The sequence below is a fragment of the Impatiens glandulifera genome, chromosome 7, assembly GCF_907164915.1.
Source record: "Impatiens glandulifera chromosome 7, dImpGla2.1, whole genome shotgun sequence".
In the NCBI taxonomy this organism is placed as follows: domain Eukaryota; kingdom Viridiplantae; phylum Streptophyta; class Magnoliopsida; order Ericales; family Balsaminaceae; genus Impatiens; species Impatiens glandulifera.
Window position 1 is genome coordinate 45,491,337 of NC_061868.1, and position 17,743 is coordinate 45,509,079.

The 17,743-nt window shown below is 27.7% G+C and overlaps 3 protein-coding genes across 3 annotated transcripts; 2 read left to right on the forward strand and 1 right to left on the reverse strand.

Annotated features, from left to right (window-relative positions):
* The first annotated feature begins 430 nt into the window (after positions 1–430).
* Positions 431–2,311, forward strand: LOC124945370. Its single transcript, XM_047485796.1, has 2 exons — positions 431–853; positions 1,818–2,311. The coding sequence occupies exons 1-2, from the start codon at positions 461–463 to the stop codon at positions 2,028–2,030; spliced, it is 606 nt and encodes a 201-aa protein (XP_047341752.1). The 5' UTR covers positions 431–460; the 3' UTR covers positions 2,031–2,311.
* Positions 2,312–2,878: 567 nt separating this feature from the next.
* LOC124945372 (hypoxanthine-guanine phosphoribosyltransferase) lies at positions 2,879–4,365 on the forward strand. Its single transcript, XM_047485797.1, has 3 exons — positions 2,879–3,289; positions 3,598–3,762; positions 4,130–4,365. The coding sequence occupies exons 1-3, from the start codon at positions 2,984–2,986 to the stop codon at positions 4,226–4,228; spliced, it is 570 nt and encodes a 189-aa protein (XP_047341753.1). The 5' UTR covers positions 2,879–2,983; the 3' UTR covers positions 4,229–4,365.
* A 5,600-nt stretch (positions 4,366–9,965) lies between these two features.
* Positions 9,966–12,552, reverse strand: LOC124946063 (3-ketoacyl-CoA synthase 17-like). Its single transcript, XM_047486621.1, has 2 exons — positions 11,759–12,552; positions 9,966–10,952 (listed from the first exon to the last, which is right to left on the reverse strand). The coding sequence occupies exons 1-2, from the start codon at positions 12,385–12,387 to the stop codon at positions 10,193–10,195; spliced, it is 1,389 nt and encodes a 462-aa protein (XP_047342577.1). The 5' UTR covers positions 12,388–12,552; the 3' UTR covers positions 9,966–10,192.
* Between the last annotated feature and the right edge of the window lie 5,191 nt (positions 12,553–17,743).

Below are 17,743 nucleotides of genomic sequence, written 5' to 3' on the forward strand. Positions count from 1 at the left end.
CATAAAATTACCGTAATTTAACATTTAAATTTTTAAACAGTAAATTTTAAAAAAATATATAATTGGAGAGGGAATATTAAAATTGTTTGAGTGCCTAATTTTAAATATTTAGATTAAATGTATCAATAGTTTTTAAGGAATTGGTAATGAATGTCCTCTTAAATAAAAATAGGGATTTGAAGGCAAAGAAATTCCATCATATTTAAGTTAAAAATTGTTTTTATAAAAAAACAATATATTCAAAATAAATTCGGTGTCTGATATAAATTTTGTAAATAGTTTGAGGGCTTATTTAAAAGTTCTCCCGCTAAACAACTGAATGCAAAACTCTGCTGCAGGGGCCAAGGATCGCAACTATATCGCAAACACTTTGAGAATAAAACGCTAGAAACGCTGCGATCCAAGTTATAAAATGACAAATCGCTTCATAACCGTACTGCAGAACCTAAAATACCAGAAAATGGAAAGAGAAAGAGAAATAGAAGAAGAAGAAGAAAAGAGGCCAATCGTAGGAGAAACGGCATCCTTCAATGCAGCCGTTCAGTCGACGACGCCTCTATTGCCAACTGGTCCACCGAAAACGAGGTCTGTCCGCACAAAGGTTCCTGAGATTGAGGTACATTTGTACCGACAGGGCCAAGGTCCGGTTAATGTGTTCAAGTCGGCCCTCGGCGGCTGGGACCAGGATCAGCTCGAGGTCCGAGACATTCTAGACAAGCACAACCTCAAGTCTCTTTATTCCTTCAGCCTTGACACCGGACGTTCCAGCCGGATCCGCTTCCATCCGAGGAACGGTCGATCGTTGATGCCTTACACCGCTGGATCTGTAATCTACGTTGACGGCGAGGTCAAGGTACTTACAAATATGAATTCATGTATCATTTCGTTTGACATTTGACAGAAATATATGATCTATGTTCATGTAACACGCGTATAAAATATGATCTAGTCCATTCCATTGTGTCTGATCTGATGGTCAAATCTCGCTACACTATTACTCTCAAGGCACTTTATCTTCCCAAAATAGTGACCAGATTGGAGCAAGTTAGTTGTCAGATTTCGCAAACCTTGATTGTTATGTAATCAATTGAATATTGAACTTAAGTTAGGTGTTATACTTTCTTGAGATACAATGATTTAAATGATGTAGGCAGCTATAACAATTAACAATGGTGAATCTGCATGGAGTTATATATGAATTTTTGGTATGATGGTCAAATCTCGTTACACTATTACTCCGAAAACACTTTATCTTCCCAAAATAGTGGCCTGATTGGAGCAAGTTAGTTGTCAGATTTCGCAAACCTTGGTTGTTATGTAATCAATTGAATATTGAACTTTAGTTTAGGTGTTACACTTTCTTGAGATACAATGATTTAAATGATGAAGGCAGCTACAACAATTAACGATGGTGAATCTGCATGGAGTTATCTACGAGTTTCTAATATGTTCTTATGTGCAAGAACAAATGGGTAGCTCTACAGTATGTACCTATTTGTCAGATTTCGCAAACCTTGATTGTTATGTAATCATTTGAATATTGAACTTTAGTTAGGTATTACACTTTCTTGAAATACAATGATTAGAATGATGTAGGGAGCTATAACAATTAACAATGGTGAATCTGCATGGAGTTATCTATGAGTTTGTAATCTGTTCTTATGTCCAAGAACAAATGGGTAGTTCTACATTATGTAGCTATTATGAGAACACCATTAATTTCAGTTTGATAATGTAAATCCACATTGATTACCGTTTTACAAGTTTGGGCAATTATAGGAATAGCAAAATCCCCTTGACCTCAATTCCAATTTCAGGCATCTTTGATCAAGCCTATCACCAAGATCTTGGTGGGTATTGCCATAGTGAGTATCATGCTAGTGCTGGTCTTGAAGGCGTATCCTGAGTTGATAGAGAAATTAGACTTTTCTGGCGGCAGAATCCCTCCATGGATATTGGCTTGCATGGTTATCTTGTTCACTCACTTGAGGAAGAGGACTAAGGACTTTCTGAAAAGCCGTGGATGGTAAAAACTCCACAGAGGTTACAACTTACAACACCATTCTTTCTTTCTTTTTTATAAGCTTTTTGATTAGATAGTAACCCTGATCTTGGAATACCCCACAATTTACTATTTATCTGTTATACCTTTCTGTTTACAGAACCCCATAACACATTTTTGTTTCTGTTCAATTTTGCCTGAAGGTGAAATACTTGTTTTTCACCTCTGTTTTCTAACACAATTTGTTAGAAAATTGACATGTAACATTTTAATGGAAGCTGAAAAGTGCTGATAATTATTTTTCTTCTGGCAATTTTTAAACAAAAGAGTTGTATGGTTCATAATTCAGGTAATTTGAGTTTTGGAGTTTCTCATGTGAACATAATTCATAATTTAGGGAGTTTGTTTCGAAGAAGACGATGATGACAATAAGATTGAATGGTTATGGAGTGAATTTGAATATTTGGAACCAATTCTAAATGTTATAGTATTCAATATATATACCGTGCATTTTAAAAAGTTAAATTCTATGTTTAGAGAACATTGTATTCATTTCTAGTTTTATCTATTAGAGTTTCGGGAGACTGAGTGTTATATAAACTCGTATAGGATTATAATATAATCTTTGTTCTGATTTTCTCAATAATATTATCTCTTTTAGGCGGATGTAGTCAATATTTATATTAGTGAATCACTTTTAAATTTATGTTCTTTCTTTATTCTTTATTGAATCTGTGGCATTCATTGAAGAAATCTGAAGAGTTTGGATTCTGCTAGGCTTCTTCTACATAGGGAACCAGTCTAATTTATTTATTTATTTTAAATTATGAAAATTTAATTTCCTAAACTAGGTATATATATTATAAATTAGGGTTTTAAATTGTAATATAAAAACGGCGGAGGAGACCATCATTCTCTCTTTCTCTAAAAAACAAACCAGCTTCGTTCTCTCTTTCATCTGCTATCTCAGCTCTCGCAGCAATGACTTTGGACAACGATATAGAAACTATTCTATGGAACGAAGACCAAATTGCCAACCGAGTTTCTGAACTCGCCAATCAAATTTCCGGCGATTTCAAGGACACTGCCACTTCATCGCCGCCAATTGTGGTCGGAGTTATCACCGGAGCTTTCCTTTTTCTAACTGACCTAGTTAGGAAAATCAAGTTACCCGTCATTGTCGACTTCATTCGAGCCGAATCGTATGGTGCTGGCACTGAATCGAACGGCGCTCCCAAGATTTCCTGCGATTTGAAGGTCGATGTTATGGGGAAACACGTTATTCTGGTAAATTTCCGAATTCTTTATCAATTCAATGTTATAATTGCGTAAAAGGACTGTATTTTCATTTAAATTTTGATAAAGCTCTGTTAAATTGATTGCATGGATACCTAATTGAGAGTTTGTATTAAGTAGGAAGAAATGAAGTAATATGCAAGACAGATTTGTTAGACTAGTATTGTTATTATCAATTTGCTAAAAACCATACAAACCCTGCATCATATTGAAAATCTTAGTTTTCAACATGACAATCTGATTATTTGGACATACTAAGAAGAAGATTGAGCTTATTTAATTGGTAATCCTTCCCCCAGGTTGAGGACATTGTTGATACTGGAAACACTCTATGCCGTCTGATTGCTCACTTGAAGTTGAAAGGAGCATCCTCTGTATCAGTTTGTGCTTTCCTCGACAAACCGACAAGAAGGGAGGTTAACTTTGAGCTTGTGGGTGAAGGCAAATATTATTGCGGCTTTCAGGTTCCATCTCCTTCCTATTGTTAATGTCATTTGGTGATTTTGATTTTGATTTTGATTTTCTTCCATGCCCCTAGATATGTTTATCATATTGTTTACAATCATTGCACTTAGAATTAGGATTTGTGTGATAGTTCTAAATTTTGCATTTTAAACATCCCCACCCATCTCTATGAGATTTTTGTTTTAGAAAACTGTAACAAGTAAAATGTGATAGAGAAGAGACAGGAAAGGAATGATAAATCCTCCATAACCCGACACTCTTCATATTTATTCACTTCATAATCCACCTAACTCTAATCTTATGCGATACATGCATACCATATAGAATATAGCCATTACATAATTCATGGTTTCTTTCACTTTGCAGTGTCCAGATTACTTTGTTGTTGGATATGGGATGGATTTTGCTGAAACATACCGAAATTTGCCTTATGTTGGAGTCTTGAAGCCTGAGATGTATAAGTGATATATTTTATTGTGTTTATTCAGATAAATAAACACAGAGACAGCTAAAAGGCTCCTTGTGACAATAAATTATAACATTATTTATGCTATATCTTAACTGATGTTTATGGTTCATGCTTTGACAACTAGCATAAAATATTATGATTTAGGCGTTGTTTGTTCTAATAATAAATATTTGATTGATGATTTAAATAATGCTACATTAGATTAGATAATACCATGTTAATTGATTGTTAACACTTTGAAGATTGTAAAATCTAAGTTTGACAATGAAAAATGAAAGGATCCAATCACATTATCTAGAATCTCATCTTAATTAAAGTAGCCCTAACTAGTTCTTATTAGAACCTTCTGAGTTAATACTCATTAGCGGAGCTCAATTGGAGACCAAAAGTTGGAAGGTCAGGATAGGATGTTAGAGTTCTTGCTAGATTCCTAAATTTAAAAAATACAAATTTGAGTTGAAACATTTAAAGACGACACTCAATATGAGATTTCATGTCTTTCATTTTTCATGACATCTCATGTTGTGACTTGTTATTTTTTCAAATGCAACACCATCTTTACGATAATACATATTTTGTTTAGTACTACTATAATACAACACAATACAATGAACAAAGATGACATTTGTAAGTAACATCAGCTTACAAAAGCAGCCACTAGTTATTTCCAAGTAAGAGCAGGAAGAGAAGTTGTTGCTGGCTTTACCGGCTGTGGAACAACATTTCCAGTCGTGTCATAAATAATAACACCCGAAAAATCAGGTAGCTGACATTTCCGACCCATGAATATATCCTTCTTCCAAACCGACAACTCGCAGCTTGGCGGCAAGCTTCCCTCAACATGATTCCCAAACTGAAAATTACTACCTGATAATTGTGTCATCATCCATTCATTGTTGATCATCTCGATCACGGGTTCTTCTCCATTGTTGTATAATTCCCCATAGCACGCCTTGCATGAACGAAAACTACGACGCAACTTGCGAGTGACATGTGATGCGCACATGAAGACCGCAAACGCACATAGGAAAAGGGTTGCTGCCGCATAGCCAGCTTGCATCTTGTGTGGAAACACTACTATCTGCAGACGGCTAACCATTTTTGGGCCAATTTGTTGAATATTTGATGATTTCTAAGGTGAAATCTTAGATATATATATATATATGTAGGTAATTGAGGATTTGTTATGGTCTAAAATTGGATTAGGGTTTAGGTGAGCTTAATCCCTTAGTTTGTGTCTCAAACAACCAACCTAATCCATTATCCACATCAATGAATATGAATATGGTTACCATAATTTAAACTTTCACAATCTCTAATTTAATAGTTAAAGATAGCTTCTAATAATAGTCAATGACCATGCATCGGCCTACAATAAATAAATTGATTATCAATAAAAGAATTTTGAAAAAGTCTTCACCTATATTATTATAAAAACTCAAAAACACATAATTTAATCTAGCATGACCTTCACCCGATTAGGCATTAACTATTATCACTTATATTGTCAATTTCTTCAAACAAAAGCCTAAAATTAAAATTATACAAAAGAATTAAGTGACAATATATATATATATATATATATATATATATATTTAAAAAATATTTTAAATATTTTTTTTTATTAAACCTATTAAGTATAATAACATTTTTATGTTAAAAGTGTATGTAATAGAAGTTACTGTCAGTAAGGAAGTTTAAGTTATATAGATTGTTGTTAGTATAAATTTTATAAGAGAGTGATAAAAAGGGAGTGAATTTGGAAATAATTAATTCTTAAAACTATCTAATTTTTCAAATTAACCTATTTTATTCATAAACTAAACTACTGGTCAAGCGAGAAAGATGGTCAATTTAGTTTTTCTTATATATATTTTATTTAAAAAGTTATAATTATAATTAACATAGTAGCCACTAACTAATAAGGATTCCAATAAATGGGAAAAAAAAAATATATTTCCCATTTGAAATTAATAATAAAGATCACATATTTCAAAAAAATATTTAATAAATATTCAACTAAATTAATAAATATTATACGACAAAAAATGATAGAAAAATAAAAAAAATTACATAATTGAATAATTATAATAAAACTGGCAAATATATATATATATTATTAAAACTATATTATTTTATTGGAGAAGATAAATATGTTAAAATTTATTGTAATTAAACAAATATTTTATCTAGCATTTCTAATATTCATTATCAAAACTTTTAAATAAGATTTAATTTTTTTAAATTAAATGCAAAAATAAAGAAAAAATCACAAAATTAGAAGATAATAGTATTAATAACATACATTAAATGATAGTAAAATAGACCCAAAAAATGATAGTCACGTACATATAATAAAATTTAAAGGAAGTAGGTATGTTTTTTGAGGTATTTATCATTTTTTACTTGTTTAATCTTCTATTTGACATTTTTAATTATTCTACACATTTATCAAACTATTAATAAAACAGACATAAAATGACATAATAAAAATGATAAAATATACTTAATTCTGGAAAATAAAAAAGTTATCGACATTTTCCTCTTCTAAATGACATTTTTAAGTTATCATACACATTTGATAAATTAATAGTAAATATGTATAAAATGACATTAACAAGTGATAAAAAATAATTAATTCACAAAAAAAATATTTTTTTTTCTTACTTCAGACATGATATATATATATATATATATATATGAAAAAGAATGCAATTACAAAAGTTATTTATCTTACCAAATATGCAGATTTTTCTTCGCATATACTCTCTCAATTCAATTGGAATCACTATTCTTTCTTATTTTCAAATTTTGACTCACATGAACCAACCTCTTATTTTTTTAAAATATATTATTAGCATCAATACTAGCATTTAGCTCGTGCATTTGCACGATTATTAATATAAAAATCGTGAAAAAAAAATTACGGATAACATTTTTTATTTTATTTTTAACCGTTTTAAGTTTATGGGTGGGTCAACCCACAATCCGACCCAAGTATCCATTTACTCAACACCTATATAGATTAGTTAGTTAAAAAGTTGAACTTATATTAATATTAAAACGTTCCGCGTTTATCAAATTTGGTGTTGAATTTACAATATAAAGTCTTTGTAGCCTAGTTGGTTAAAGAGTTGTACTTGTTTTGTTAGGTTGCAAGTTCGAAACATACCTCTTAGTATTTTTAATTTTATTTTTAACCGTTTTAAATTTAAAAACGGGTCAACCCACCATCCGACCCAAGTATCCAAATTAACCACAACTCTCGACCCGGCAATCCGGACACTTTAAAAATTAAGCATCATTATATATATATATATATATATATATATATAGATTAGTTAGTTAAAAAGTTGAACTTATATTAATATTAAAATGTCCCGCGTTTATCAAATTTGGTGTTGAATTTAAAATATAAATTCTTTGTAGCCTAGTTGGTTAAAGAGTTGTACTTGTTTTGTTAGGCTGCAAGTTCAAAACATACATATAGCATTTTTAATTTTATTTTTAACCGTTTTAAATTTAAAAACGGGTCAACCCAAAATCCGACCCAAGTATCCAAATTTACCACAACTCTCGACCCGGCAATCCGGACACTTTAAAAATTAAGCATCATTATATATATATATAGATTAGTTAGTTAAAAAATTGAACTTATATTAATATTAAAACATCCCGCGTTTATCAAATTTGGTGTTGAATTTAAAATATAAAGTCTTTGTAGTCTAGTTGATTAAAGAGTTGTACTTGTTTTGTTAGGTTGCAAGTTCGAAACATACTTCTAGTATTTTTAATTTTATTTTTAACCGTTTTAAATTTAAAAACGGGTCAACCCACAATCCGACCCAAGTATCCAAATTAACCACAGCTCTCGACCCGACAATCCGGAAACTTTAAAAATTAAGCATCATTATATATATATATATAGATTAGTTAGTTAAAAAGTTGAACTTATATTAATATTAAAACGTCCCGCGTTTATCAAATTTGGTGTTGAATTTAAAATATAAAGTATTTGTAGCCTAGTTGGTTAAAGAGTTGTACTTATTTTGTTAGGTTACAAGTTCGAAACATACCCTAGTATTTTTAATTTTATTTTTAACCGTTTTAAATTTAGAAACGGATCAACCCACAATCCGACCCAAGTATCCAAATTAACCACAGCTCTCGACCCGGCAATCCGGACACTTTAAAAATTAAGCATCATTATATATATATATATAGATTAGTTAGTTAAAAAGTTGAACTTATATTAATATTAAAACGTCCCGCGTTTATCAAATTTGGTGTTGAATTTAAAATATAAATTTTTTGTAGCCTAGTTGGTTAAAGAGTTGTACTTGTTTTGTTAAGTTGCAAGTTCGAAACATACCTCTAGCATTTTTAATTTTATTTTTAACCGTTTTAAATTTAAAAACGGGTCAACCCACAATCCGACCCAAGTATCCAAATTAACCACAGCTCTCGACCCGGCAATCTGGACACTTTAAAAATTAAGCATCATTATATATATATATAGATACCATTAAGTTCGGATTCATATATACCATCATATTATTAACATCACTCTCAATTCGAATTACAATTTCCTCAATTGACACCCGTATAAATTACTATCATTGTCATTTTATAATATTTATAAATTCACATGAATGAAAAATGATAGAATTTCCAAATTTTACTTTTGGTAATTTTTAAGTATAGGGATGATATAATTTTTTTTGTAATGTAATATAAATTTAACAAAATTCAATGATTTTAAAAAAGAAAATGTTATAGGCCCATAACTAGCTATTTGATATGTAAACATGTAACAATGACTTCCAACCAGACGAGGAAAATATTAGGAACCGTGTGAAATCCAGACCGACCGACCATCTGAAAAAGACAGATCATGTGATCATGACTTCGAAACCTGATTTCTCTCCATTCACAGCTGCACTGAAGATTACATTCACATTGACTCTTTTGACATTTATTTCTATGTATATCCAACCCTTATCCCATCCAATGAATTTTAACATTTTTATAAGTATATAAATTTTTTATTTATTTTTTTTTAGAAAAAATAAGAGATAGTCATGACACCCTACATACATGATCCCACTTAAACTTAAAGCGTTTTCAGATGAAATAACTCGTAACTTTTTGGTCTTAAGCTGTGATACTTATTCAACAAAAATCAATCAAGTAATGAGAATTCAGAAAAATAAAAAGTATTAAGAAAATATACATGCATCAACATATTTTTGGAACATCAAAAACAATAGAACAAACTTATCAACAATTCAAAATTCGTTAAAATCGATAAATAAATAAAAACATTCCTATTAACCCTTTTTTGTTAAGCCTTTTTCGAGCAGAATTCACTATAAATAAATTAGGAACTGTTATATCGAATCGAATTTTTTTTTAATTAACATTAGGATTAACAAATTTATTTCTAGTGAAATTTTTACGTCATTTAATAAGAATTAGTGTTTAAAATTATTAATATATTAGTGTTATATTTAATTGTTTAATTAGTTGTCTTAAAATTTGTTTGAAACATGTCGAATGATTTGGGTCAAATATTCAAACAATTATCAAAAATTCGTCCAAAGTTAACCTACTTAGTAGAGTCAAATTTAAATTTATTTACAAATGTTCCTTTAAATAATTGTACATTTATTTGTTCGTGTAAGAAAGATTCAATTTTTGGTGCACATTTTAAAACATGAAAATATAATATACCTTCCTCCAAATTTCCAATTCAATGACAATATATATACCATGATTTAATCTTAATTATACTCCTTATATCTTGTATTAAAACTATTACAATTAAAATATAAAATTACAAACAATCATTTCAAATACAATGCAGATTTTGTAATCAAATTACCCTGCATGCATGCATGAATTCAACATCAAAAGTTTTAATAAAAACATATTATTATCTTAATTAAATAAAGCCCTAATTAATTTATATAAACTGGATACTTATCAATACAATCATTCCAAGGATTATCTTCTTCTTCACCCGAATCCCGAGCCCATCTCCAAACCAAACTCCCAACCTTAAAACCAGTCCCGAACGCAAGCATCCACATCCGATCCCCACTCTTAATCCTCCTTTTCGCCTCAAAATACGCCATCTCATAAAACACCATACTACTCGAAGTGTTTCCAAACCTATGAAGAGTCATCCGAGCCGGTTCCGTAACCGAACCATCAAATTTCAAAACCCTAGAAACTTGTTCAATAACAGCTTTCCCACCCGTATGTATACATATGTGTTCGAACGCTTTTGTGAAATCGGGCACGTAGGTTTTTGTTTCCCCTCGAGTCGCCGCCATAACCGCCGCCCCCGACGAGTAGAGGTAGTGGAGGAGTTCGCTTAGTGGTAAAACAGAGGGAGCTAGGGTTCGGATGTGGCGGCGGAGGTTTGTTGCGGCGACTCGGATTAGGTCTTTGGTTAGGGAGACTCCGGTTATGTTTTCGGAGTCTTCCTCTTGAAAGGCGGCTCGGTACGAGGAATCGTCCGAGCCGTGGTGGGTGCGGAGAGAATGGGTTAGTTCGGCTTTGGCGGATAGACGGCGGTTTGGATCGTTGGTTAGTAGTGCGGCGGCGCAACCGACCCGGAAGATGCAGTTTGTTACTAACATGGATCGGTTGTCGCCCGAGTACCAGTTTGAAGTTATGCTCTCGGAAATTACTACTAGAATGTATTGAATCTTCCTGCATTGTAAATTATGATTGAAATATGTTATATTATATAAGGAGATAAAAATCATATATTTAAAAAAAAATAGATTCTAATATTGCTTAAATTTGTTTTTATTCTTATATTTAAGTTGATAGATTAAAATAATCTGATGTGATTCTGTATTAAGCTGTTTGATGTTGGGTTATTTGATATTTGTTAAATGGATTTTGTTTAAAAAAAAACAATTTTATGAAAAGATAAGTTGTTTATAGTTTTAATTAGTTGAAATATTATAGTCTTTATCATAAAAATACTCTTCAAAATTACCTCTATTAACAATTTTTTAAATAATCAAATTTTGTTTCAAAAAAAATATATCAATCGCTTAATATTATTTTAATTAATAAAATAAGTGATTTAATTTTACAATAATAGTGATATAATTAATAAAAATTTCAAAAAAAAAGGATAAAATACTAAAAAAACAACAAAATGTCCTTAATAAAAATATTATGTATTTTTTCCCAAAAAAGTATTATCTATCTTTATAGGGGTTTATTTCGATTCAATTCTCTAATATAAACAAGTTCATTTAACTCTAACTAATTTTATTATTTATATTTCTTTTTATTTTGATATTTAATAAATATATATATATATATATATATATATCCATAGTTAATGATCATTAGAGACAATTAAAAACATCGTTATTAATGCATCTATTAAATTATTTTTTTTATATATATTTGAAACTTATATAAACTAACTACTATTATTTTTCTATCAAAATATATATAAACCAATAAACCAATATTATAATTTTAAAAAAACATACCTATTCCCACGAAGTATATTAGCAGCAAGATCAATAGAAAGAACGCCGGAGCTACATCCCATCCCACTAAGATTAAAAGTCTTAACATCTGACCGGAGATCATACCGTCGAACAACCTCCGACGACAAAGACGGCGACGGCGAAAACCCACCCGAAGTAACAATAACCACATCAATCAAATCCGAATCAACCCGACTCTTCTTCAAAACAGAATCAACCGTCGCAAATACCCCATCCCTAGCTTCCTCCACAGCAGAACTCAACGACGGCGTAGGATTATTATCAGCAATGAACGCCGGCGCGTATGTCTCACCGCCGAGGCCAGACTTAAGAAAAATATTACGCATGAATTCAACGCTCTCATTTGTGAACTTTTCACTCCGGCGAAGAAAAACCTCGGCGGATTCAATGGTGGTTTTAAGACGGGGCGGCGGAAGATAGCATGAGTAGTTGAGAAGATAAATAGGTTTAGGTTTACGGAGGATGAAGATGATTAATAAGGAGAAAGCGCATGATAAAGAGTAGGGATGGAGAAGAAAGGGAGTGTAGGATATGGTTGCGTGGAGGAAGAGGGTGAAGGATAAGAGTGTTAAGAGAAACAGCTGTAGGAAACGAATGGTATTCTTCATTGCTTCTGCTTTAGCTTTAACTCTCTATCTCTGCATGATCATGATTCAACGGCCATATTTATATTATATAGAATCAGACATTTTTCAGACATACATAAATAAGTCAAATCTTATGACTTTAATTATTGTCGGGGGAGATTATTGGTAGTTGTTATTTATTTATTTTTATTTAAAAAAAATAAAAAAATTCATGTTCCCATCTCCAAGGTGTTTTTTTTGACATGGGTATTGTATTATTACATAATTTAGTAAAATAATAGTATACAAATGTGACAAGTTATTTATTTTATTTTGAAAGGGTAACTTAAAAAATATATATACATATATATTAGTAATATTTATATATCCTTTACCAACTTTGGGGGCCTCGTGCTATAACATTAATGGTTGAATTATTATAATTTACATATATAGACTAAGTACAGGGGAAAAAGGACTTCTATATATATATAGAATATTTGTTTTAAATGTAATCCATAGTTTTGTTTAAACAAAACTATGGATTAAAATAATATAATTATATATATAGTAAACCAAGTCAAACAAGGGGAGGTTGGCAGTTGAGATAGTACTACTTGCTAGTTGCTAGATAGCTGGAATATAATTAATTTATTCATTCTATTCATACTCTTAATTATAATTTCATAATTAGATTTATATATATTTATTACATGATTAATTGTATATGCCTAAAAAAGGTTTGATGTAGTTGGTGATGTCTTCAATTTATATAAAAATATATATAATTATATTATAATATAATTTTAATTTTAAAAAAAATTAAATTAAAATTAAGTGGTTATAATAATTTAAATTTTAAAAAAAATGATAAATGAACCCTTATATTAACTTTAATTCAAATAAAAAAACTTATGTTAGGATTGAATTACGTGTTTTTTTTTTAAAAAAAAAGTAAAATATTTTCTTATTAATACTGGTCATAAGAAATTGCAGAAAATATCAACAAATAAAAATCAAGTTGTGACATAAATTGTCATAATTTAGTTCAACAAAATAATGTTAAAAAAAATCAAATTCGTAGCAAAATTCTATCCACCTTAAAACACATTAATTACATGAAAAAATAATTATTTATATATAATATAAATTGGTTAGGGAACGTAAAATTATGGTAAGTTATTATATATTCTGACATTGTAGTGGACAATGAATGGAAGCCATGTCAATATCTAAAATGACCATACCATGAATATAGGACTCACAAATGCAACCTGATTCAATCTTAATTACAAACCAATAAAATCAAATTTATTATAAAGAAATGTTTTTTTTTCATAACAAGTATATGCTTTATTCATAGAAAGTTAACTAATCATCACATTCTTCTTGAAAATATCAATTTTTACATAAAGAATAGTTAATTTAAAAACAAAACATTTATGTATAAATGCTATCTTTCAATCTAGTTTCTAATGAAATAATTAAAGCTATCAACAAGCACTTTAATTATGAAGTGCATGCTTCCACATTTTGAACACAAATAAATTCTAAAAATGATTGTTTTTAGAGACATTCTTTTATGCATATATGGATTGTTCATAGATTGAATCATTTCAAATTTGAATTTAGTTAGACATAAATTAAAATATTATTAAAAAATTCTTATCCAAAATACACATTTAAATCTATAAATAAAAATAAAATGTTTCAAATAATATCCACTAAAAAACCCTAGGGGTTTGAATATCATAAAAAATAAATAAGAAAAAATCCTTAATATTAAAATATACAAAAATGTATTATTTTTTTAAAACGTTAACACAATAATTTTAACTGAAATTATTAAACGAACCTAAGTTTAAAATATATATAATATTTTATTCAATAGAAGTAAAAAAAATAACTCGTATTTTAGGAAGAAAGTTAAAATGATCCACATTCACAATCTCTACTTAATCCAATTCACAACTACAATTCTCATAATTAACTATTCTTACATTAGTTTGACATTTTAATGCGAATCAAACCTAAATTAAAATTATAAATGAGTTTGAAATCATACTTCATACCTAATTTGTAAAATAGTGTTAGTAAATAAATATGTTTGTGAAAAAATAAATTTACATGTAAAATTGTTGAATTGTTACTAACTCTATTTTATATATATTAAAAATTTTGATTTTCTTAAAAAAAACAAAAATTATATTTAATACTTATTTTCTTTTATTACAAATTAATAATGCAGCAATTATGATATTGGTTGGAGAATAACTCATTTCATTTAAACTTGGAGCAACTTGTATGAATAATTAGATAGTGTCAAATTATATATATACTCCTTTATTTAAAATATATATATTAATGTCTAGTGTATAATAATGACGTGGATAGATGATAGCCATTTGGGCTTTACTTTCTAACTAAGAAACTTTGGGCCTTGTGATGTAATTAATGTTTAGGTAATAATAGAAGGCAGGCTAGACTATATTTATTGCATTCAAATTTCAATCAAAATAGTCAACCATATAAGGCAGTCAAGTCAACAAACAAATTTAAAAAAAATGTTAACATTTTTCGGATTTATTTACCTCCCACTAAAATGAACAAATTTTATTGTAGCTTATAATTTTGTTTAGATTTTTTTTTTTTTTTTTTTTATTTATTTACAGGTATGATTAGTTTATTCGGTTTATCTTATTTTTTACTTTGTTCAATTCAAATGAATTTTTATTTGAAGTCATAAAAAATTTTTAAGATTGTTTGATCTTCTTTATTGAAGTTTTTATTTTTATAAATTTCTCATACTATTTAATATATAATTTTCATTTAATTTTTTTAATTTTTTTAATGGTATTTTGTATTATTTGTAAATTAATATTTATTTAAATTAATAATAATTTTTTTTATAAAAACAAATTATTAAATTAATAGATAATATTTTAAGTAAAAATTAAATAAAAAATTACTTGTTTGTTTTTAATGAGTTGACCAAAGTGTGATAATATATCCTTTTGAAAATGGTAGCTTTAATAATCGATCATATCAGTGCAGATACTACAATATAGGGATTTGACTTTAAGCTCAACTTGAAATATTTGTTATTATTATATTGGAGCAAAAAATTATCTTGAGTTATTAATATATATATATTAAGAATTAAAATTTTATTTGATAAATGGTTTAAATTTAAATTTTATAAAAATAAAATAAATTAAGATGATTTTAATATTTAAATTTAATAATTTAATAATTTAATTGTAATATTTAAGCTAATCTTGAACTATTTATAATTATTATTAGATTGGAGAAAAATGTTTTACAAGAGGTGGTTAAATAAATAAGATTATGAATTTTTAAATTAAATCATTTGAATTAAATTGATAAAAAAAAATTATCTAAATTAAAAATTTATAAAATAATAAATTAAGAATAGTTTAGTATTTTTTTTTATCTAAATTAAAAATTTATAAAATAATAAATTAAGAATAATTTAACATTTAAGTTCAATAATTTAATGTTTTAAAAGTGTTTGTAATATATATATATATATATATATATCTAAAAGCTATTTGACAGTGGGGTTTTTTTAAAGTTTGTTTTATGTGATTTTTTTTTTTAAATTAAATCTCTATTATGTTAATATATTCTATTTATCAAATTACTTATTTTAGTTATTAAAATATTAAAATAATTTTACTTCATTTTTAGTAAATTTCAAATACAATAAATATTTTAATAGTTTAATAAAAAAATTATAAATTAATAATAAATTCAAAATACAAATAACTTACTTTTTTTATCCAACAATCAATTTTGGATAAAATTCTAAAAAATCCTTAAATAACCAATATAGAACAAGTCCTTAATATAAAACACATTTTATTTTATTTTCAACCCACACAAATTTTATCATATAATAACAAAGTAACACATAAAAGGGTGTCAATCAAAATGCTATTGCAAAAAGTAACACATAAAAGGGTTTTTTCCCCAAAAAAAAAAAAAAAACTTGTGTTGATTCAAACTAAAAAAAATGGTTTTTGAATATATATTATCAAATTACCCATCTTTCTACATTTTTAGATAAAGAAAATTGATTAGATAGTCGGTGTGAAAGATTAATTTTGGGATAAGAATCTAAATAAAAACAATAACCAGTACATCAAATAAACTCATGCTTTGAGAGAAACATTAAATTAATAGGAGTGGTCTAACCAATCATTTGGATTATGTGAAATTGGGCCTTTGTAAGAAATTATTGTAAATAAAATAAGCGCATAAGTTGGACTAGTACTTAATTTTATAAATATTGTGGACATTTAAAGATGTATACATTTTTGGCTTTAGAGTATTTGAATACAATAAATTGATATGACTATTGTTATGATAATAATAATGTTTATCTTCAAATCATCAATTTATCATCTAAAGCTTCACTCATTTTACAAGAGTAAGCAAGTCTGTTAATTTGTTGTTAAAATTTTACCATATATTTTACTTAGTGAAATTGTAATTTATTAATCTTACATAAAATATATATATATATATAAATTATCACAAACTATTTAAAATATCAAAATATATTTAGAAATTTAATATTTAATTTGATAAATCACAGGATAAAATTATAAAGCATTCTAATTAAAAATGGGGTATACAATAATAGGATATTAAGAATAAGACAAGAATGGACAAATCAAACATCATTATCTTATCAATCTATTTAATGGTAAAATTATTTAATTGGTTATATATAATACTTGGATCATGGACACTAGTCTCTAGCACGGGGATTGCTTAATTATATAAACATCTAATAAAATATAAAAAGGTTATATTAGAACTTTAGTAATTTTTTTTTTATGTATAGACAAATTATTGATTTAAAAAAATTATGACCAAGTTATTTTTTAAAAAATTCAACTAAAAATTTAAATTATATTTTCTCATTAAATATATTGAACTATAATAACAAATTGGAACTCCTTATTGGACCAATTATTACAATTTGAGACTATTTATTTTGAATTTTACAATTTAGGGCTTCGTATTATGAGGTTTGTACCATGTAGGGCTTCGTATTGTTACTACGTATATGAAAATCTATATATAAAAAATGCCTATATTACGTGGCTTTATAATAGAAAATTAAAAAAACATGTATTAACATGACTTTTTTTTATATAATTATAAGCTACGTAATACATTTTTTTTATAATATTTTACGGACGTTCATATCCATTCTAGCAAAATCATATTTGGTAGAATTTGATAATAGGAAGTCCCAAATTGTGAAATTAAAAAAAAATGTCTTAAATTACAATTAATCTCATTTATTATTAAGACCAAATATATTTATAACAAAAATAATATTTTTTTGTTTACAACTTGTGAT